Below are 23,492 nucleotides of genomic sequence, written 5' to 3' on the forward strand. Positions count from 1 at the left end.
AAATAGTGCAGTACAGATACTGAAAAAAACGTCTTAAGTAGTACTTTCAAGTATTTTTACTTAAGTACTTTAAACCACTGCTGAAGACTATAGTCATCACTTAACCGAACTTCGAAGGGCGACTTCTTCTCTCCCCGAGGCGCACGTCTTTGGAAGAGGGCTCACCGATTATGGTTTTATAGAGATGGGGGGTGGTCGCGCTCTGTCTATATATAAAGTCGATGGAGGATGCGTTGATCTATTGGTTCGTGTGTATTAGCTCTTGTGTCGGCTGAGGTCAAGTGATCTCCCTTTTTTCTTCAAATGCCTTCGCCCCGCCTCCCTCGCAAAACTAGCGCTATGGGGGTAGCCTATAAATAGGCTACTACAGTAGTAACAAAAGAATAGAACTTCCTTGAAGCGTGATGACCGGATGGTTAAACTCACTGGAATATTATGTTGTTTCAATCCGAGGCTTCCTGTGCACATTGGGAAGAGTCTAAACGGGATCATTGGCAAAAGGCTACCGTCTCCAGGTGTCATACGCGCAGGTAAGTAGCACGATGTCTACTCATTTATTCTCACTCAGTCGGTCTGTCTGTAACATTCTTTTCGTGAGGTCGTTGCGTGACAGTTGTTGTGACCGTTATTCTCACTCAGTCGGTCTGTAACATTTTTTTTGTCAAATCGGTGTGTGTAGTTGTTGTTATGATCGCCGTGTGTGTTCCTCAATAAATACATAGCTTGAAATAGCCTACCTTAAAATATTAATACATTTCATAAATGACAATTATACTATAGCCTGTACACTTCCTTATTTGTATTTGATTAACAGATACATACTAATATGTGATGTGGAGGGTCGACTGTTTACAATAACAATCACCTCATGTAACAGACAGTAGACTCAGCCACTGGAGAAAAACAACTTTTGAGGCATCAACAACTAGATCAATTTAAAAACGGGTTACATCATCAACTGTAACCAATAAGAGGCGGGACTTCCGTTTCAATTGCGGCGGAGTTCTCCACATCAACTGCTGTTTTATCACTGCCAGAGCCTAAGAAAATATGTTATAAGTGATATAAATAAATATAAATGATTTTAAAAAATATATATATATAAATTAACACTTTTGCCTTTTACTTATTTCTGAAAGGATTGTTTGAGTTAGATTAATAATATGTTTATACAAGCAACACACATGTCTCAGCTACCATTACACACTGTAACTAAGTTTCTATGACATACAGACGTTTATAGTTCAACGAGAGTGGCGGAAGTGAAATACCCCGTCAGCAGGGTTAAATGTAACAGGCTGCAGAATTCAATGCAACACTCTTCAATTTTAAAAATAAGTGGTAATTGAAAAATGTTATGATTTGAAACTGATATTTAGATGGAAATACACTAAGTTGACAAAACATCTTTTGATTACATTTTTTGTGCATGTCATATTGGCCAAAAACGAATTATCCAAAATTAATATAAGCATTCAAAAAGGTATTATCTTAGTTGTACTGGGAAACTTGATGTAAAGAAGTGAAATGTTATATCATTATGTGAATGTGTCTAAATAGCATATAAAATACCAAATTATAAAATGTGTTTCATTTGACCCCCCAATTACTAATTTGAATCTAATCTGAGCCTTTTGAAAAAAAATACTAGAATAATTATTGTCATCAACTAATCAAAAGTTATATTCTTACGGATACATTATATATGATTAGATACATGGGGAATGTTCCACTGGTCATTAAAAAAATGGAGGCATCAAGACTATTCACGTTAGGCCTCAAAACACTTTTTGGCCAATAAAATAAAAAATGATTGACTGGTACTCCTAAAACGTCTCAGGTATGTAGAGACATTAACCAAGTATTAGCACATTGAATAACAGCTTTCTAAGTGGTTTCTAATTTGTAGGTGTTACAACTGACCCTGTGCATACTACCACTTGTGCCATAAAGGCCCATGCCTCATGGCAGAGGATGCAGCATGCTGTTATTGTTCCATGACCATACTATCCCAACCTCATTGGCTTTTCTTGTCTTGTTTCAGATAGAGGAGAACTCTAGCCATCCGTCATACCCAGCTGATGGGTATGTGTGAATGTGTTAGTGTAGATGTGTCAGGCCTTGCAGTGCTGAAGCAGCACAGAATGGTTTGTGGGTAATACAGGGATACAGGCTGTACTGTGCTGTTGCAGTAACGCCTGGAGAAACATGGAAAAACGTTTTGGAAGAGTGAAAGCAAAACACAAAAAGTTCCACCTGTTAGGCTATGTCCTGGAGGGCCACGGTGTATGCAGGCTTTTGTTACAACCCAGCTCTAACACACCTGATTCAACTAATTGTGGTTTAAGACCACAATCAATTCAATCAGGTGTGCCGGAGCACAAGCCTGCATACACCATGGCCCTCCAGGACCAGAGTTTCCCAACCTGTGCTTACACCTATCCTATCCTCTCAGACCTATGATAAGTGTCTAAGGCAAGGGCTTGAGAGTTCAGCCTGGGTACAAGAGAGGATGGCTGTGGTGTTATGTACATGTCTGTGACAACGTGAGCGAAGCCTGGACATCCGAGGCTTGTGACCGCCATTCTGTGACTGGCTGCCTTGCTGTAGCAGCACGTAAATATTGGAGTTCACCACTGCTGAAGCCTCCAGTATTGACGGTGCTGTTGAAGCAAAGCATTGCCGTTCGACATCAGTCTATGGGCTACCTGGTTGAATAAAACAAAGAAAATTTTCATGTTTTATTTGTGTTCTTGATCAAATACATTCTCAATTCTATTTCAATTTAGAGAATTGTACTTTTGGAAATATACTTTAGGACACAGGAAATTGATGTCAAATAAAATGTACTGTATACATTGAGACTAATGGTGAGGTGAAGCATATTGACATTATGGCCCTCAACATTATTATCCTTTGTCGCCATCTGCTGGTCAATCCAGTCTGACTCGCAGAGAATGGATCCATCTCAATAGTCTGAAGTCCACTGATATTACAGAACTGGACATGGAAAGGGAACCACTTCAGACTTTTGAGATGCACCCTGACACTGAGTTCACTTTTTCTTTCCTTCACCAAGCTGGCTCTGTGTGTCCTGTCTTCTGAGATGTTCTGCCCTGGGGGTTTCACTCAGTACAACGATCTGGGTATTTCTGCTCCTTTCAAACATGTAGCATTCAGTCTTCTCCTCTTGGGAAACTGTCCTTGTGTCGATCAGGCGAAACCCATCCTTCAGAAGGGTGTCTACCAGCAGGCCCAGGACGTTGGTGCTGTTGAGAAGCTTTCTGTCATCCGGCTCAATAGTTACAAACCTGTAAAAGTAAAACAATTCAAGTTTGGTCTTTAAAAATTGTGCATAATATAGTTATTTGAATAAACATACAAGAGTTATTAAGGATCCAGTGTTTCCCCTAACATTACACAGGCGAGTGCCTATACAGTAGGCAGCTACCTGCTCCCCATGTCCCCCGGACTTCTCACTTCCCCCCTGCTGCTCCCCCAATGGACGGTCCCTCAGGGACATTCTACCTGCCCCAATGGACCTTTACCTTGCCCCCACCCCCTAATGGACATGTATTAGTGTTACAGTTGTAAATATGTATATATTATAATTATTATTTGTATTTTTTCATTCACTTATCTTTTTGACCTGCACTGTTGGAGCTCGGAGCTTAAGAATTTCACTGTACCCTGCAATTACATCTGCAACTCAGGGCATGTGACTAATAAACTGATCATACAATATGGAGCCCTTGAGGAATTGGCCAATGGGAGACACTGAGATGGGTATAATAGCCTACGGGTGAGTGTAACTTCCCCTCACCTGGCAGAGAAGTCATCCCTGGCTAGTTGGTCAGTCCCACAGTGGAACACCATGTCGTGGTGAGAGGGTCTCTGGACCGGTACAGGATGAGGTGTGCTGGAGTTCTGAGGCAGGTGTGGGAAATTCCCATTCAGATTTGGATGTTCCACAAAAATGGATATCCTTCTCGCCAAAGCCTCCAGAGTTTTGTTGTTGGAGCAGAATATTTGGAAGAATCCGTGAGTTTCCTGGACAGAGAAGCGCAACTCTAGAACCTCAACTCTGGATCGATGGCTGTTCCTCTCAACCCAAAGTGCCAAAGGATGCAAACCATAGAAGTGTGCTTCTTGAGCCAAGCCATTGTAGTCAGAGAATTCTGCTGGCAAGGTCATTTGACCTGTCCTCATATAATCCAGGATGTATTTAAAGAAAGTCCCATCTCTATCTACAAAAACTTGTCCACTGATAACTTTAAAATCTGCGTCTTTGCCATCCAGGATCCTAGCTATTCTTGAGTCTTGGTGTCTTCTGAGAGTTGACAGAGTAGTGGTGAATGTTTGACCTCCAATATTGAATGTTATTAAGTCCTGGGCACTCATGTTTAGATGACTGACAGTTTAAATCATTGCAGACAAGAATGGGTCTAAGGAGAGGAGTGGTATTCAGTGAACATATCCTGGCAACACCAACCGTAAACAAAACAAATTTCATGCTAGGTGAGTGCAGTCACATAACTTGTTGGAGAGGCTGGTGACAGTACAGAACGTTACCACTAGGGGCTAATATGAGCCACACATTGAAATTGATCATTGAGCCCCAATGGAGTAAATCGAGTAATAAAACACAGGGGGGGGGCTCGTGGTTATGGCTGGAGCGGAAAAGTATCAAATACATGGTTACCATGTGTTTGATGCCATTCAATTCATTCCATTCCAGCCATAATTATGAGCTGTGCTCCCCCCAGCAACCTCAAGTGGTACTAAAGTTACTAAATGGAGTACAGAGAGGTTGGCCCCCCCGGATGGTTGGTTTGGCTCCTGACAGTAGACATTGGTCTAAAGTTACATCTACATTCAACATGGGATTAGCATTATTCATTTTTTGTTGCATTGTTTTTTATGTTTTAGCTATGTGTCTGTTTTATTCAGACTACACTCCTGTCTGTTTAGTTCAATAAATGACAGTGAGTGGCACTTAATCTGCACTAATCTGAAAAAGAATAGGATAGGTAATATGTGAGCATATGTTTATGTAGTTTCCTCAAATTCAATGTGATAATGTTTATTTAGTTGTAGGTAATACATTAAAGCAATAATAAACAACAAACTGTAGTAGTGATTTGATTGTTTTTCTTTTCAAATATTAGTGTAGCTAAATTTGTGTGGATTAACAGTAAAGTCAATTCATTTCTTGTTTAATTTGTGAAGCATTGATCTTCAGTGATTCTTCATAATGAAGTCCTCCCTTTGGCCTCAAATCCAACCTATCTGTCAATAACAGCAAGCAATCCGTGTAAAGTAGCCACCCATAGCATAGTTGATTAGCAAGTCGTTTGGTAATAATGTACAGTATCTTCATTGGAGACAAAAAAACGATATATTGCAGCAATTTAAGGGTATCAACTAGTTACATTGCGCAACAATGTTGCAAGGAAGTGGGTTCACCAGGGGATGCACACCCTGGTGAACCCACTTCCTTGCAACATTGTTGCGCAATGTAACTAGTTGATACCCTTAAATTGCTGCAATATATCTTTTTTTTTTGTCTCCAGGGGATGCACACTTCAACAACAGAGCGATATGATCCTTGTTTCAGCAGGATGTTGTATCTATACCTTATGTCATGCCTTATTGGAATGGATTTATTGATAATATCTGTTGGAAAAAAGTTTGGATGTTGCCACACACATACCTACTTGTTAACAAAATTAAGGAAGTTTCCTTTAAAATTATTCATAAATATTATCCTGCCAACCACTATATGAAGAAGTTTAAGGAAAACATCAACTCAAATTGACACCATTCTGTATACTTCCGGCCCTTCTTTGGACACTGTGTTAACAACCCTCCAGGCAAGCTTCAATGCCATACAACTCTGCTTCCGTGGCCTCCAATTGCTCTTAAATACAAGTAAAACTAAATGCATGCTCTTCAACCGATCGCTACCTGCACCTACCCGCCTGTCCAACATCACTACTCTGGACGGCTCTGACTTAGAATACGTGGACAACTACAAATACTTAGGTGTCTGGTTAGACTGTAAACTCTCCTTCCAGACCCATATCAAACATCTCCAATCCAAAGTTAAATCTAGAATTGGCTTCCTATTTCGCAACAAAGCATCCTTCACCCATGCTGCCAAACATACCCTTGTAAAACTGACCATCCTACCAATCCTCGACTTTGGCGATGTCATTTACAAAATAGCCTCGAATACCCTACTCAACAAATTGGATGCAGTCTATCACAGTGCCATCCGTTTTGTCACCAAAGCCCCATATACTACCCACCATTGCGACCTGTATGCTCTCGTTGGCTGGCCCTCGCTTCATACTCGTCGCCAAACCCACTGGCTCCATGTCATCTACAAGACCCTGCTAGGTAAAGTCCCCCCTTATCTCAGCTCGCTGGTCACCATAGCATCTCCCACCTGTAGCACACGCTCCAGCAGGTATATCTCTCTAGTCACCCCCAAAACCAATTATTTCTTTGGCCGCCTCTCCTTCCAGTTCTCTGCTGCCAATGACTGGAACGAACTACAAAAATCTCTGAAACTGGAAACACTTATCTCCCTCACTAGCTTTAAGCACCAACTGTCAGAGCAGCTCACAGATTACTGCACCTGTACATAGCCCACCTATAATTTAGCCCAAACAACTACCTCTTTCCCAACTGTATTTAATTAATTAATTTATTTTGCTCCTTTGCACCCCATTATTTTTATTTCTACTTTGCACATTCTTCCATTGCAAAACTACCATTCCAGTGTTTTACTTGCTATATTGTATTTACTTTGCCACCATGGCCTTTTTTGCCTTTACCTCCCTTCTCACCTCATTTGCTCACATTGTATATAGACTTGTTTATACTGTATTATTGACTGTATGTTTGTTTTACTCCATGTGTAACTCTCTGTCGTTGTATCTGTCGAACTGCTTTGCTTTATCTTGGCCAGGTCGCAATTGTAAATGAGAACTTGTTCTCAACTTGCCTACCTGGTTAAATAAAGGTGTTCTCAACTTGCCTACCTGGTTAAATAAAGGTGTTCTCAACTTGCCTACCTGGTTAAATAAAGGTGTTCTCAACTTGCCTACCTGGTTAAATAAAGGTGTTCTCAACTTGCCTACCTGGTTAAATAAAGGTAAAATAAAAAATCAAATAAAAATTGCTCCTTTTGTAATGACCACCCAGAAACAGTTGTGCATCTTTTTTGGCATTGTATGCATGTAAGAAAACTGTGGCAAGACATCAGTAGGTTTATAATTGAACACATTTATGAAGATTTTACACTATTGTGGAGAGATGTACTGTTTGGATTCTTTACATACTTTACATAAATAAGCGGAATCATTTTTATGTAATTAATTTCATTATTCTTTTGGCCAAATTTCATATACACAAATGTAAATTTACAAACAGAAAACCAGAAATCTTTTCGTACCATACAAAAAGAAATTGAACTGTATTTTAAGACGGTTAAATGCTCTACTAACAAAAAAGCTGTTAGAATTGTAAGTATATGCATGTCCCTTAAGGCCCTTGTGTAATTGTAATGTGATATTGTACCCCCTAGCGCGATTGTCCATTGTTTGTAATCTATGTATGCTTGTGTTCTCTCATGTGCTTTATGTATTGATTTGTTGTTAATAAAAAATATTTTAAAAAATCTAAAAATTAAACAGGGGATGCACACATCCTCCCCCAATTGACAGGGTTCCGTGACTCCTCCCTAACGAGATTATCCCATCGCGGTGTATCACGTCTGGACAGCCACCCTCGGCAAAACAGCAGTACGTTTTCTCTTTTCCCACCGGAGCTTCAAGCGCAGGATAGCCAAACATCCCGAACACAGACAGCCATGGCAGAAAACGCCGATTTGGATAACCACCGAATTAAGAGCTTCAAAAATAAGGGGCGCGATGTCGAGGTGAGAATCTAGCTAGGCTAACGTTAGCTGGCTGGCTAACTAGCCGTTAGCAACGAGTGCTTGCGAACACTCGGGGTTACCTAGTTCTCAATTCGGTTTGGTTGCTGCAGTATTCATTGTCCGTCCGTGTTGAAGTTTTCTTTTTCTATAATGTGTCACCGATTATGATATCATCCACATTCACTAACTAACTAAAGTGTATCATGCGGAGCGGGCGCGGCTTTCGCAAGGCCTGCTAGTTAGCCAGGAAAGTTGCTAACTCTGTGCTTGCTAGCAGGTTGTGAGGAACATATTTTTGAAAATTAACTATTCTAGCATCAACTAAACTAAATGAAAGTAATAGTTATAATTGGTAAAAGGCACCAGACAACTAACTATCTTGATGTTGGTCATGGGCATGACATTTGATATTTCGAGTTGGCAAGTCAGTCACTGTAACTTAACTGAGCTAGATACGCTTACCAGCTAACCAAACCAGCTAATTATAGCTAGTTGTATGTGTCAAAATGGGCGGATGATGCACATTAACTGTTACAAAACAACTAGCACAACTCAACTTCCACGGCTGCAACAGTTGAGATTCGGCGTTATTAATCAGTTTACAATAATATACCCAGCTAACTAACTCATACGTGAATGAAAAGCTTGCAATTCAATGTCCCAGTGACCGCAGGGTGGGTGTTTAACAAACAGTGAGTTAGAGCAGTTGCACATCTGGAACTAAAGCTAATGATGCTACTGTCACCATGCTGATTCAATACACCTCCAGAGTGGCGCAGCGGTCTAAGGCACTGCCTCTCAGTGCTAGAGGCGTCACGACAGACCTTGGTTCGATTCCAGGCTGTATCACAACCTGCCGTGTTTGGAGACTCCTAGGTCGGTGCACGATTGGCGGGGTAGGCAGTCTTTTGTAAATAAGAATTTGTTCTTAACTCAAATCAACTGACTTGCCTACTTAAATAAAGGTACAATTAAAACCTCATACTCGATGATTAGGGACACACATTTAATTCAAAGGGACATGCCATTTCCCTTGTATCTGTATTGATCACACATCCTTAACATAAATATTCCACTTTTGGGACGACATAACATGTTGACTATCCCATATTCTTATGTATTAGAAACACAGTAATCTCGGATGGAGGTCATGATGGATTACTGTCCATCTGGTATGTGCTATATTGAGCGAAGAGGAAACAGAAGTGCGGCATGGTTGTTTTGGGGCCAAGTGCCAGTGTGACTTGCACATGTCTGACGACCCACCAGCCCTGCTGATAAGCTTGCAGCAGCTAAGCCAAGAATACGAAATGTATCACTTGTTGTCAGAGATGAAAGGCCTTGTCCAGATACAGCCCCTATCCTTTAGGCACAGTAACCTATCAGATCTATAGAAGTGCCCCAGGGAAACACACTCACCCTGCTCCTATAGTGCTGAATTCTACTGCATCAAAGAGGACACACACAGCATCTTCAGTGAGATTTAGGCTGTGTTTAGACTTCAAGGAATGTTAAAAGCTGTAGGATACAGAAAATGTATCCCTTTCACAAGTTCTGACCTACACCACCACAGAGGGCCACAGTGACTGCTGTGTATGATGTTGACAGAATACAATAATAATCCCAACATATAACAGGATACTCCACAATCAACATGGGCTGTGCAGAATAAGTAGTATTCAAATGTAAAGAAAGGTTGAAGACCTCTGGTGTGTTCTCCAGGAGCTAAGGCAGTCTTCCCTCTCACAGGAAGTCGCCCTCTTGTCCCAGCATGGAATGAGTGTCCCAGAGGGATGCTTGGAATTCCATAGATTTGATCGATTGTTGTTGAGTTTCAGAGGTCTCTGACTTCCTCCTCCCAGCTGGCCAGCTGAGCCACTCCCAGGGATTCTCTCATGGCTGATTCACTATCCTCCCTAAACACAGTTCCCACAAAAGGCAGTGTTGACAAAACATTGTGTTCCGTCTTCAATAGATGGAGTGTTTCAAACACATACGGAACCACATGTTTTTTACTGCAACGTTGACTTAGGGTGTCAGTTCAGGGGCAGGGTTTTGCCAGCAGCAGTGGGTCACACCTTTGATTTGGTGGATAAATGTAAACAGAATCATTGCTTGCATGAGGGAGGTTACACAGCGTTAGTAATATGAACCAGGATGCCCCGACTGGCAATCAAGTTAACATGATCCTCTGCCGCCTGTTGCCAACATGCAGCAGTACACTTGTAATCTAAAGCCCAGTCTGTAAACAAAATGGAGCCAGTTCCAATGGACTAATATTGCATGTGATTTGTTTGAGTGTATGGGCTGTCATTTTAATGCTCCAGTAGTTAAGCTCATCTCTGACTGTTCTCCTCTCTCTCTTACAGACTATGCGAAGACATCGCAATGAAGTAACAGTGGAGCTGAGAAAGGTGAGCCTCGGCATCTCTATTGACTGTTTATAGTTCCGTTGCATCCAGTGGACTAACCCATTAGCCTACTTCTGCTCCTCCCCACACTGAAATTAGAAAGGCTAAATCTCCACACTATCCTCTTGAGTTTCACCCTTCACCTCCCACCCTACCACACCTCTGGTCTCTGTTTGTGTCCTGGCCCACTCCACAGATGCCATTCCAGCGCTGCCGTGTCTGTCATGTACCTCTTATTTTGGTATGCGTGGCACAACTGTAAATTGAATTCATACATGCAGGCCCATTTTCCAGCCCCCCCCCCCCCCCCCCCACCTCTATTATGCTCAGGTTGTTGTTGAAGAGTCAGGATGCCTTGGCTGTATTTAGGTCATCCCTCTCTCGCTGTCAGAGAGGCCAGACTGGTCTTACCCCTCAGCCTTGGGGAGGGTTTCTCCCTCCTGGCCTACGGAAGCGCAGAGCTCTGGCCAGGGGCCATTAAGTAGGTTCGTCAGACACACAGGCTTGTCTTGGACGTATGACTCTATAGCAGCTTCTCTGGGTAGAACCATGACCATTCCTCTGGATGTATGACTCTATAGCAGTTTCTCTGGGTAGAACCATGACCATTCCTCTGGATGTATGACTCTATAGCAGCTTCTCTGGGTAGAACCATGACCATTCCTCTGGATGTATGACTCTCTAGCAGCTTCTCTGGGTAGAACCATGACCATTCCTCTGGATGTATAACTCTATAGCAGCTTCTCTGGGTAGAACCATGACCATTCCTCTGGATGTATAACTCTATAGCAGCTTCTCTGGGTAGAACCATGACCATTCCTCTGGATGTATGACTCTATAGCAGTTTCTCTGGGTAGAACCATGACTATTAGAGGGGATGGTGCCAAACTGAACTTAGATCAGTATCTGGGGGGGGCTTCATTCCATTTGAATATGACTGAGCTAGAGCTGAGATGGATGATACAATGAAAATGATTGACACTGACCATACCGGTCACTTATTGCAGGCATTTATCTGATAGCGTTCATTACGATAAGAAGCCTATGTTAGAGAAAAGAGAAGTTTGAAATCAAATACATTTTCTAAAATGGGTGATTTGAGAAAATGTACAAGCATCATACTAGTAGCTTAAAGGATCCTTTTAAACTGCGCTGCACATCAATGTTCCAAACCTATCATGATTGCATCAATTCAGACAATTTAGCGCGGTATGGATTTTTGTCCATATCGCCCAGCTCTACTCTGAGCCCTTGGTCTTTGCACTAAAGCCCCAACATGTCCTCTGAATGCGGCTTGCAGAAGTGTTTCGGGAAGTCTGAGCTGACCAGCAGTTTTGTAGAAACATATCCAGTAGGCCTGTATGATTTGACAACAAGTGTGAGAGAACTTCAGTTTTCTTCTGCTAAAAAGCCATGTCCTACCCTTACAGAAGAGCAAACCACTAATGTAGGATGAGTGACACAGCAGTTCTCTCACATAGCAGTATGTGTGCTACAGAAGAGAACTGTCTGTGCAGAGATGGATGCATTCCTCCCTCGTGCTATCTGCCACTAACATCACTGGGAGGTTATGGGAGCAGTCTTAGCCTGTAGGAGTCAAGCAGGGAATCTATTCCCTCGCTGTGTGGGTGAATGTTTCCAATAGCATTCACTCCTATATTCCTTATAGGATTCAACACTTAAAAAAATATATATTTTTCCCCCCCAGAACAAACGAGATGAGCACCTTCTGAAGAAGAGGAACGTTCCACAGGAGGAGAGCCTAGAAGACTCAGACATAGACTCTGACTTTAAAGGGGTGAGTCAGTCTTCATTCTCTCTCACACTACGACTTCAAGTTCAGGAATGACAGGGATATGTTTCCTAGCTCTAACCTTGCACCATGTAAACACGTAGCTACAGCAAATCTCACAACTCTAGTTTTTTGTTTTGCAGCAAAATGTTACGCTGGAAGCCATCTTACAGGTAAGCCTGCATTCTGTCAGTGTTGTTGAGACTCATCCCGTACATACACCTTGAGCTGTTGGAGCTAACCTCGTGTTCTCGCTCTCCTTCCTGTCAGAATGCTGTCAGTGACAACGGACTCATCCAGCTCAGTGCCGTGCAGGCAGCCAGAAAACTCCTGTCCAGTGACAGAAACCCCCCCATCGACGACTTGATTAAGTCCGGCATCCTGCCCATCCTGGTCAAATGCCTGGAGAGGGACGACAAGTAAGTCTGCTTTATGGGGGGGAGGAAGAGACCGAATGGGGCACCTTTGCCCTGGAAGAGTAATTAAAAGATGGGGGCGGTAAATTGCCCCTGTGGTAATTCTGTGTGATGCCCCCGTTCAAAAGTAGGAGAAGTGCGAAAGGAGAGGAGGCTGAAAACCGGAGTGTGAATGAGTGGGTAGACTAGCCCCGTATGTGTCAGACTGCTCACTCTCCATTCTCTCTCTCTACATTCTCTGTCATGCTCTGGGGCTACTGGTGTGCCCTCCCTCTCCTCCGCATGGCTGGGCTGATGTGAACACTGTAGCAGACACACAGACGGATAGGAGAGAAAGTGTGTTCCACTCTGCTGCACTAGTGCTGCCCCACAGCTGACAGCTCTGTCTCTTCAGTGATGGGGGTGGGGAGCGATTAGGGGGGACTCCCCTGGACATGGACTGGTGGGTGGGATGAGACGGGGGGGGCAGGGCTTAATGTGCAGGGTGGGGTGTCACGCTTGGACAGGCACAGGGCTACTGGAGACATGGGGGGATTTATGTGTTTTGTAGAAAGGGGAGGTTGGGTGATGGAGGCAGGAGCTTTGACGCAACGATGGATAGATATATACACACACACTACCGTTCAGAAGTTTGGGGTCACTTAGAAATATACTTGTTTTGAAAGAAAAGCACATTTTTTGTCCATTAAAATAGCATCAAATTGATCAGATACAGTGTAGACAATGTTAATGTTGTAAATGACTATTGTAGCTGGAAATGGCAGATGTTTAATGTAATATTTACATGGGCGTACAGAGGCCCATTATCAGCACCCATCACTCCTGTGTTCCAATGGCACATTGTGTTAGCTAAACTTGGATTATCACTTTAAAAGTCTAATTGATCATTAAAAACCCCTTTTGCAATTGTTAGCACAGCTGAAAACCGTTGTTCTGATTAAAGAAGCAAATACAACTGGCCTTCTTTAGACTAGGTGAGTATCTGGAGCATCAGCATTTGTGGGTTTGATTTACAGGCTCAGAATGGCCAGAAACAAAGAACTTTCTTCTGAAACTCGTCAGTCTGTTCTTGTTTTGAGAAAAGAAGGCTATTCCATGCGAGAAATTGCCAAGACACTGAAGATCTCATATAACGCTGTGTACTACTCCATTCACAGAACAGCGCAAACTGTCTCTAACCAGAAAATAAAGAGGAGTGGGAGGCCCCGGTGCACAACTGAGCAAGAGGACAAGTACGTTCGTGTCTAGTTTGAGAAACAGACTCCTCACAAGTCCTCAACTGGCAGCTTCATTAAATAGTACCCACAAAACACCAGTCTCAACGTCAACAATGAAGAGCTGACTCCGAGATGCTGGCCTTCTAGGCAGAGTTGCAAAGAAAAAGCCAGATCTCAGACTGGCCAATAAAAATTTAATATTAAGATGGGCAAAAGAACACGGACATTGGACAGAGGACCTCTGTAGAAGGCAAGCATCCCGGAGTCGCCTGTTGACGTTGAGACTGGTGTTTTGCGTGCACTATTTAATGAAGCTGCCAGTTGAGAACTTGTGAGGCGTCTGTTTCTCAAACCAGTTGTGCACCGGGGCCTCCCACTCCTTTCTATTCTGGTTAGAGGCAGTTTGCGCTAACACAATGTGCCATTGGAACACAGGAGTGATGGTTGCTGATAATGGGCCTCTGTACATCAATGTACATATTGAATTAAAAATCTGCCTTCTCCAGCTACAATAGTCATTTACAACATTAATTAGGTCGACACTACATTTCAGATCAATTTGATGTTATTTTAATGGACAAAAATGTGCTTTTCTTTCAAAAACAAGGGAATTTCTAAGTGACCCCAAACTTTTGTGTGTATATATATATATTTATTTATTTTTATTTATTTGATATAGCCAGCCTCATTTACTCTCTCCTCTTCCCCAGTCCCTCTCTCCAGTTTGAGGCTGCCTGGGCGTTGACCAACATAGCATCAGGGACGTCACAACAGACTCAAGCTGTGGTCAAATCTAGTAAGTAGTTTCTAGTTCTTCTGTGGCCCAGTTTCAAACTGACCCATCAGGCATACATAATGGACCGGTCTATATGAGCCAATCTATCCATCTGGTTCCTGGTATAGAAACACCTGTTTTCAACTGTCTTTCCCATCTCTCTGTCTCTTGTCTGCCAGACCCTCACTCTACCTCTGTCTAACTTATGTCTCTTTCTCTACCTGTCTCTAACTGATGTCTCTGTCTGTTGTCTGCAATGTTGTCTAACATATGGGTCTGCCTTTCTCTCTACATGTCCAGATGCTGTACCTCTATTCCTGCGGCTGCTACAATCTCCTCACCAGAACGTATGTGAACAGGCCGTGTGGGCGCTAGGCAACATCATCGGTGAGTGATGGCTCACACACATGCATACACACACACACTGGCCGATGCCAGTCAATGACACCTGTCATCTTCCCGTGCAGGCGATGGACCGCAGTGCAGGGATTACGTAATCTCTTTGGGTGTGGTCAAGCCCCTGCTGTCGTTTATTAACCCCTCCATCCCCATCACCTTCCTCCGCAACGTCACCTGGGTCATCGTCAACCTCTGCCGCAACAAGGACCCACCGCCCCCCATGGAGACAGTACAGGAGGTAAGACAGACATTCAATCTAACTGAATTTCGTTGATATCCAATTACGATCTTGTCTCATCGCTGCAACGGGCTCGGGAGAGGCGAAGGTCGTGTCATGCGTCCTTCGAAACATGACCCGCCAAAGCGCGCTGCTTAACACCCGCCCTCTTAACCCGGAAGCCAGCTGCACCAATGTGTTGGAGCAAACACCGTCCAACTGACGACCGAAGTCAGCCTGCAGGCGCCCGGCCTGCCACGAGTCGCTTTAGCGCGATGATCCAAGTAAAGCCCCCCCCCGGCCAAACCCTCCCCTAACCCAGACGACACTGGGCCAATTGTGCGCCGCCCTAAGGGACTCCTGGTCATGGCCGGTTGTGACACAGCCTGGAATTGAACCCGGGTCTGTAGTGATGCCTCATGCACTGTGATGCTGCGCCACTCGGGAGGCCAATCTGACTGAATTATGATCTTCATATAGATGTTTGTGTCGTCAATATTAGCTGAACCCTTTGCCCAACAGCTCTGGCTATGTTCCATGTGTTTGGCTCTGAGGACAATCAAACGATGGGGGATTTGATTAGGGAAAGTGGTCTGGGTGCTGCCTAGCATTCTGCTTCCCTGTTCCCAACCATCTAGCCTGGTCCTGGAGGTCTGCAGTGTCTGCCTGCTGAAACAGAAAACACCCTGGGTCCTGTCTGTTGATCTGCTCAATAGTCGCTTCATTGTAGGCCTCCAATCATTATGCCTGACTCTCTCTCCTCTCCTCCTCTTCCAGATTCTACCTGCTCTCTGTGTATTGATATACCACACTGATATAAATGTAAGTATCACCCTACTATCACAACAGCAAAGCTAGTTGCTTTGCCATTCTCTATGGAAATTCCCTGGTTCTAACTCCGTCCTCTCTCTGTGGTCAGATCCTAGTGGATACAGTGTGGGCCTTGTCCTATCTCACAGACGGAGGGAACGAACAGATCCAGATGGTCATCGACTCGGGGGTTGTCCCCTTCCTCGTCCCCCTGCTCAGCCACCAAGAGGTCAAAGTTCAGGTATGTCTGCTTCCTTTCCCCTGATTGGAAGTAGGATTAGGGCTGTTACAGTGACCATATTACTGCCACATCAATGGTCATGAGTCATGTCCACAGTCCAATGCCACGTGACCGTTTAGTCAGGGTAACTAGGCTTCTATAGCTCTGATGCTGCTGCTGGTCATTAGTAGCCTACCAAACTTGCTAACTGCCTGGTACTCAGCACTCTCTTGTCCCTCTAATCACTCTGAAATCAATGCAAATGTATTTGAAAATCTAATCAAACATTTCATGAGAGCTCATGTTGCACAACATTTTAATAGGCTATGCAATTCTGTGAGAAAACGGTGATGGCTTTATTAAAGAGGAGTATCCTATCAGCTTTCTATTGGCTAGGCCTACTATATTTTATTTTTTAAACTTTCCTAATATTAAGCACATTGCTTATATTTACAACAGGAGTATAGCCTACTGGCTGGCATGAAATTAAACCACAGCGTCCTCCATTCGCTATATAAATGCATAGATCGCAGAATTTTTTTCCCTCCCTACACCTGTTCCGAGACAGCATTAAATCAAGAACAGTGATGGGTGACAATATTAGCCTATCAGTTGTGAGTGATGTATTATCACTTGTGAATGATGCCCAGTGTGTGCAGTAAGGCAAACGTCGCATGCCTTGTTTTGCCTGACTTTCCAATCACCTCATGTAGACTATCCCATAGGCCTATATGTTTTAAGGTTTGTATCACAACTAAAGTGGCCAAATAACTTCTTAAAATGAAGCACATGAATCCGCTTTACAACCGGTGTAGTGCCTAACTGGCATCCATAGGTGGCGCTTGAGTTTCAAGTTTGATGAACTACATTTTCACCATAGAAATGCACCTTTTGTTTTAATATTAAATCATTACATGCAGACTCGCATTTACGTTCACTTTGAGAACACTGTTTTCCTGCTAATTGATTGCATTTTAGAACATTCATGCTTATTGCCGTGTGCGCGTTGCTGCACTTATGTGATGAAATCGCCTAATAGTTGATCAACATTTTAAGCTAAATGCTCTGATCTGTTGCATCAGCCTCATTTTGATGCGAGTGGTTGTATTAATTTGGGCTTTATCGCATTCCACAATGGTCCCAGAGTATGTTTAGAGTCATTATTTATTTCACAGAAGGACAAGCTGACCAACAGAATAAGGACATTTTTGTACTATGGGGGATAGTAGATTGACATAGGCTAGTGCTTTTGCTGTTCGTTAGACCTACTCATCTGGTTGGCTGATGAAAAGTAGGCTAAATGTGGACAGTTCTAACATAAGAGCGACGCGCATGTGTCGGTCTTCACTTGTAGCCTACTTCTTAGCTGAGATGCCTGTGAGAAGGACCTGATCACGTGACAGGCATTGGCTAATTAATAAGAATTGAAATATGAGAGAACCACGTGAGAGGTGCTTTGGAGCACGGCAGCCGGGAGACAGGAATTATAATGATTATATTCAGCCCAAGGGCACAACGGCCACTTTAGTGGCAAAAGGCATAGATTTTTTTAGGGGATTAAGGGGATGCCGCTGGGAAATTTGAGGCCTGTTGAGAATATTATCAAGTGCTTGTCAACTTGTGAATGAGAGACTGATGGTGTGCAGCCTGCACCAGAAACAGTGCTCATGCCATTCATGAGACTTTATTCAAATCATCATTAGTCGCATCATGCAGCCTTACAATGTATTAAAAATGAAAACATATCTCCCAATGTTGGTGTATCAACTAAAGTTGCATAAATAACTAAATTAAACATATAGGAGTACCTGTTTTTTTTAACTGTTCAACACAGAATAGCTGCATTTGCAAACTTCTTAAATTGTTTGGAGAAAATATCCTTTATTTATACTATAAAATAATGCCATGGAATTCTAAGAATCTTGTCTGCTAAACTAGTGTAGCCCACAGCCATATGGCATAGCCAGGTCAGGGCCTATCATAAGGAACCTCGGTATGCTATTCTGTTCTTCTGAAATAGACTACATTTTCTTTAGAGCTGTCTAAAATAAATAGTGGATTTATTGTGAGGGTGTAGGCTATATTACATGGATTCATTAGATGTTCCTACGGTCTGCATCAGTGACTTGTAGGCTGTGTGGAAGCCAGGAGATGCTAAATGTGTTTATGTTAACTGTCAATTACCATGTGAATGACAGTTTATTTGCTTGACAATCACCGGCTGACAAGATTTCATGACCGTCACATCCCTAAGTAGGATGAAGTCACCCCTACTCTGATCTAAGATCCGTTTCCAGTTTTCCCTCTAATGGTTGAGGTTAGGCTTGTGGGAAGGGTAATATACCTGGAACTTACTGTACGGAATGTGTGACTTCCTGTGACGTCATTAACCATCTATTATGTCATATCCTGTAGACTGCAGCTCTGAGGGCAGTGGGGAACATTGTGACGGGGACAGACGAGCAGACGCAGGTGGTGCTCAACTGTGACGTCCTCTCGCACTTCCCCAACCTGCTCACACACCCCAAGGAGAAGATCAACAAGGTAACAGGCACACTTTTAGATGCTTTTGGTGGCATATGTTTGTTTTGCTGTAACTAAGTCCTGTAGCGTTGAAATGGGATGGACCCCAGTGTCGTTTATTTCCAACAGTATCTATACCTCTGTGTAACGGTCTCAGTCGTACTCATGTGGTCCATGGTGTGCGTGTCTGTGGGTTTCTCTCAGCTGAATGGCTTCCTGTGTGTGTGTGTATCCCTCCCGCCCACTAGGAGGCCGTGTGGTTCCTGTCCAACATCACAGCAGGCAACCAGCAGCAGGTGCAGGCCGTCATTGACGCTGGCCTGCTGCCCATGATCATCCACCAGCTGGCTAAGGTGAGTCGCTGAACCCTTATGTAGCCCTACAAAGCATTATGTAGCCCCTATGTCCTTGTGGAGATCTGTAAGGAACACTACCCTAACCACTGACAACCTCTCTGTGTTTGTCTGCAGGGAGACTTTGGCACACAGAAGGAGGCAGCCTGGGCCATCAGCAACTTGACAATAAGTGGAAGAAAAGATCAGGTATGTTCTACCAGGGCTGTTTCCATCCATACCCAATCCATACAGCGTTGCGTTTTGTAAGGTCCTGATTGGCTGGTTAAGTTTACCCATCTGTAGGCAAAGCAAGGCCCTGATAGGCTGATCTGCTATGTTCTACCCGACCCTATAGGTGGAGTACCTGGTGCAGCAGAATGTGGTTCCTCCGTTCTGCAGCCTGCTGTCTGTGAAGGACTCCCAGGTGGTTCAGGTGGTCCTAGACGGCCTCAAGAACGTCCTCATCATGGCTGGGGACGAGGCCAGCACCATCGCTGAGATCATAGAGGAGTGTGGAGGTCAGTGTGTGTGTGTTAGAGGGGGGAGTGCTTGTGTGTCAGTTCACCATGTTGCCATTGTATGACAGAGTAGTGTTGCTATTTTGAAGCACACATTCTAGATTGATTCACTGCGATGGACTTTCATGCTAATTTCTCTCTGCCCATTAGGTCTAGAGAAGATCGAGAACCTTCAGCAGCATGAAAACGAGGATATCTACAAACTAGCCTTCGAGATCATCGACCAGTACTTCTCAGGAGACGATGTGAGTACCTCTGCTCTGACAGAAGCCCTACAGTTTGCACACCGTTAGAACCCAGCGCTGTCCTGACAGTGCTGTGCTGGGTGTAGGATGTGTGCTACAGAAACGCAGGGCCTTTTTCCTCCACTTCCTCTGTCAATGGGGTAAGACGGAGGAATCGGCTATAGGCCTTGCTACAAAATTCTATATAAAATCTAATGAAAAATTGACCTATGTTTTGTGTAGTGACAGTGAATCTAGTCTCCACTCTGTGTGTTTGTTCATCTATGGCACCACCCTGATCCATTTATTTTCCTTCTCTCTTTTTAGATTGATGAGGATCCCAGCTTGATCCCCGAAGCCACTCAGGGCGGAACATTCAACTTTGACCCCGCTACCAACCTGCAAGCAAAGGAGTTCAAGTTTTAAAGGCAAACGTCCACCTAGTAGGTCTAACTCTCAAGCTGCTCTGAACCCTCAAGTCACCTCCTTCCCAACATCAATCACTGACTCACTAACAACAGTTCAAGCACTGAAGGAAGGATCATTGTTATCCATCTCTTTTCAAGCATCTCACAGCGATGCTTACAAATGTTCCAGAAAGAGAAAACGCCTCGTCCGTCATTCCTGCAGTTGCCAAAAAGTTGCTATTATCCTCTCTTACTCAGACACGTTCACACACACACATACACACTGAAGAGACTGAAGTCATCTGTGTGCATGGACCAATGATCTTGTTCTACCAATCATCATATCAGCAAAGAAGAGGAATGGTCTCATTTAAAGGCGTGCTCTTCTCTGGAGTCTGGTCTCATGATCTGGGATCAGAGCACGTTGGACACAGCGACTGAAGACACTCAACCTCCGAGTTAATTGACTCTTTTGAGGAGTACGGACAGCATCTAGGCTGTCCTTTGTTAAACATTCTAATTGATGACCTCATCAAAGGGCTGTTAATTATTCAGTCCTCATTGAACTACAGTTTTTTTTTGGAACAGAACACTGAGAATGAATGCTCTCAAAACCCTTCTCAGAGGGTAGAGAAGTGAGCAGTCGACATATTCCCAAGTGGACTGAACAGATTTCAACAACCACCCCACCACTATAATATTTTTCCTTTTAGTTGTGAAATCATCATGAAAAACAATGGATTTAAAGTACAAAAAATATATATTTAAAATTATGCAACAGGGAAATTCTGAAATTAATAACAAGGAAGACTTTGTAGCATTGATCTATGGATGGCTTGCTGATGGAAAGGTTTTTGGGTTGAAATGAGGGGGAAGGGGAGTGGAATTGAGCTGGAACCAAACGCACCTCTCCTCAGAACCTCTAAACTGGGTTTTGGATCAGTCCCTCTTACCAGGTTCTATCCTCTGAACGAGAAACCCCTCAACAACAAATAAGACTTAAAAACCAGGCTTCAACTGGGCTTTTCCAAAAGACATCCATCTCCTCTTGCAGGGGAGACATATCGTCGGACATTGAATTTAATGACTCAAGAATTTGAGGAAATATTTTGGAAAGATATATTGGTAGAGGGACAGAGAAAGACGATGTAACACTGATTTCATCTGTGTAGATTCTACATCTGCAGTTTCTATTCAGTCTTATGCACACTTCAGAGTCACCCCTCCCTCTGCTTACTGTGTGTGGAAAGCAATGTTTGCTTCAATAAGTCAGAGCTATGGTTGCGGTTGCATTGCAATGGTCCATTGACCATACAGTTGTTCTATATTTTTCTCTTCTATATGCTACATCTAATTCTACAATTTAAGAGTATTTCCCCAACTGTCTGAAGTTTGGTCTGTACAAAGCAGCTGCATTTTGCCAGTCATCCATCGATCGGTTCACTTTGCGAGGCTGTAATGTTTTTACTGTTGAAAGATTAACAGGGAAGTTTTGTGTTTAAACGTGTAACGTGATCGATGACTTGATTGAACATTCTCTTGTGAACTCGACTTTTGTCTTGATTTCCCTCCAGCATTTATTTGTGAAGGGACTGGAGAAAGAAAAATTACATTTGGACTAATGTAGTTACGTTTTGGCTGCTAACTACTGAGAAGGAATGGGGATTATTTCAGGGGAGCGGCCCACGCCTTTTTGGACTAGCCATTCACAACCGATGAACAAAGTCTAGCTGGTGTACAGTCATTGATCTAGATTCTAGAGACATAGAATGAGAGCCACTTTAAAGAATGGAATTTTTGTCTTGTATCAGCAACTGATACAAGCTTATGCTTTTGGGCAAGATTTTTACTTGCTAACGAAACATGTACTAAAGACGAAAAAGCAACAGATAGCATTTTGGCCTCTGTCTTACTTTTTATACATTTTAGAATCCATATCTCTTTAAGGTGGCTCACAATGTTCCTTTCAACTCTTGTGCATATTAAAGAAAATGAGTTGAAATCCATTTAGCCGTTTGGTCACTTGTGTTTTTTCACTCGGTAAACTGAGAACCATGGCAAATGCACACGGTTTATTTGGATCCCCATTTAGTTTTTGCAGAAGCAGCAGCTACTCTTCCTGGGGTCTACAAAACTGATAGACAAGGGCAGTCGCAACAATGTACACTGCTCAAAAACATAAAGGGAACACTAAAATAACACATCCTAGATCTGAATGAAATATTCTTATGAAATACTTTTTTCTTTACATAGTTGAATGTGCTGACAACAAAATCACACATTATCAATGGAAATCAAATGTATCAACCCATGGAGGTCTGGATTTGGAGTCACACTCAAAATTAAAGTGGAAAACCACACTACAGGCTGATCCAACTTTGATGTAATGTCCTTAAAACAAGTCAAAATGAGGCTCGGTAGTGTGTGTGGCCTCCACGTGCCTGTATGACCTCCCTACAACGCCTGGGCATGCTCCTGATAAGGTGGCGGATGGTCTCCTGAGGGATCTCCTCCCAGACCTGGACTAAAGCATCCGCCAACGCCTGGACAGTCTGTGGTGCAACGTGGCATTGGTGGATGGAGTGGGACATGATGTCCCAGATGTGCTCAATTGGATTCAGATCTGGGGAACGGGTGGGCCAGTCCATAGCATCAATGCCTTCCTCTTGCAGGAACTGCTGACACACTCCAGCCACATGAGGTCTAGCATTGTCTTGCATTAGGAGGAACCCAGGGCCAAACGCACCAGCATATGGTCTCACAAGGGGTCTGAGGATCTCATCTCGGTACCTAATGGCAGTCAGGCTGTGTGGCACCCCCAAAGAAATGCCACCCCACACCATGACTGACCAACTGCCAAACCGGTCATGCTGGAGGATGTTGCAGGCAGCAGAACGTTCTTCACGGCGTCTCCAGACTGTCACGTCTGTCACGTGCTCAGTGTGAACCTGCTTTCATCTGTGAAGAGCACAGGGCGCCAGTGGCGAATTTGCTAATCTTGGTGTTCTCTGGCAAATGCCAAACGTCCTGCACGGTGTTGGGCTGTAAGCACAACCCCCACCTGTGGACGTCGGGCCCTCATACCACCCTCATGGATTCTGTTTCTGACCGTTTGAGCAGACACATGCACATTTGTGGCCTGCTGGAGGTCATTTTGCAGGGCTCTGGCAGTGCTCCTCCTCGCACAAAGGCGGAGGTAGCGGTCCTGCTGCTGGGTTGTTGCCCTCCTACGGCCTCCTCCACGTCTCCTGATGTACTGGCCTGTCTCCAGGTAGCGTCT

General features: G+C 43.6%; 1 protein-coding gene and 1 long non-coding RNA gene across 3 annotated transcripts; both read left to right on the top strand.

Annotated features, from left to right (window-relative positions):
- The first annotated feature begins 216 nt into the window (after positions 1-216).
- LOC116374151 (uncharacterized) lies at positions 217-5,140 on the top strand. Its single transcript, XR_004209930.1, has 2 exons — positions 217-530; positions 2,045-5,140. It is a non-coding gene; the product is annotated as an uncharacterized LOC116374151 (long non-coding RNA).
- Positions 5,141-7,727: 2,587 nt separating this feature from the next.
- On the top strand, positions 7,728-22,218 carry LOC109890524 (karyopherin alpha 3 (importin alpha 4)). Of its 2 annotated transcripts, none has more exons than XM_031824128.1 (16): positions 7,728-7,948; positions 10,318-10,362; positions 12,068-12,157; positions 12,295-12,324; positions 12,422-12,570; positions 14,495-14,580; positions 14,854-14,946; positions 15,027-15,196; positions 15,953-15,997; positions 16,095-16,226; positions 18,621-18,749; positions 18,977-19,081; positions 19,199-19,270; positions 19,419-19,581; positions 19,732-19,826; positions 20,133-22,218. In XM_031824128.1, the coding sequence occupies exons 1-16, from the start codon at positions 7,880-7,882 to the stop codon at positions 20,229-20,231; spliced, it is 1,572 nt and encodes a 523-aa protein (XP_031679988.1). In that variant the 5' UTR covers positions 7,728-7,879; the 3' UTR covers positions 20,232-22,218. The 2 variants fall into 2 exon arrangements, with proteins under 2 accessions (XP_031679988.1, XP_031679989.1); XM_031824129.1 differs by having other exon boundaries at positions 14,860-14,946.
- Positions 22,219-23,492: the final 1,274 nt, after the last annotated feature.

This window comes from Oncorhynchus kisutch, linkage group LG5, assembly GCF_002021735.2.
Source record: "Oncorhynchus kisutch isolate 150728-3 linkage group LG5, Okis_V2, whole genome shotgun sequence".
NCBI lineage: Eukaryota > Metazoa > Chordata > Actinopteri > Salmoniformes > Salmonidae > Oncorhynchus > Oncorhynchus kisutch.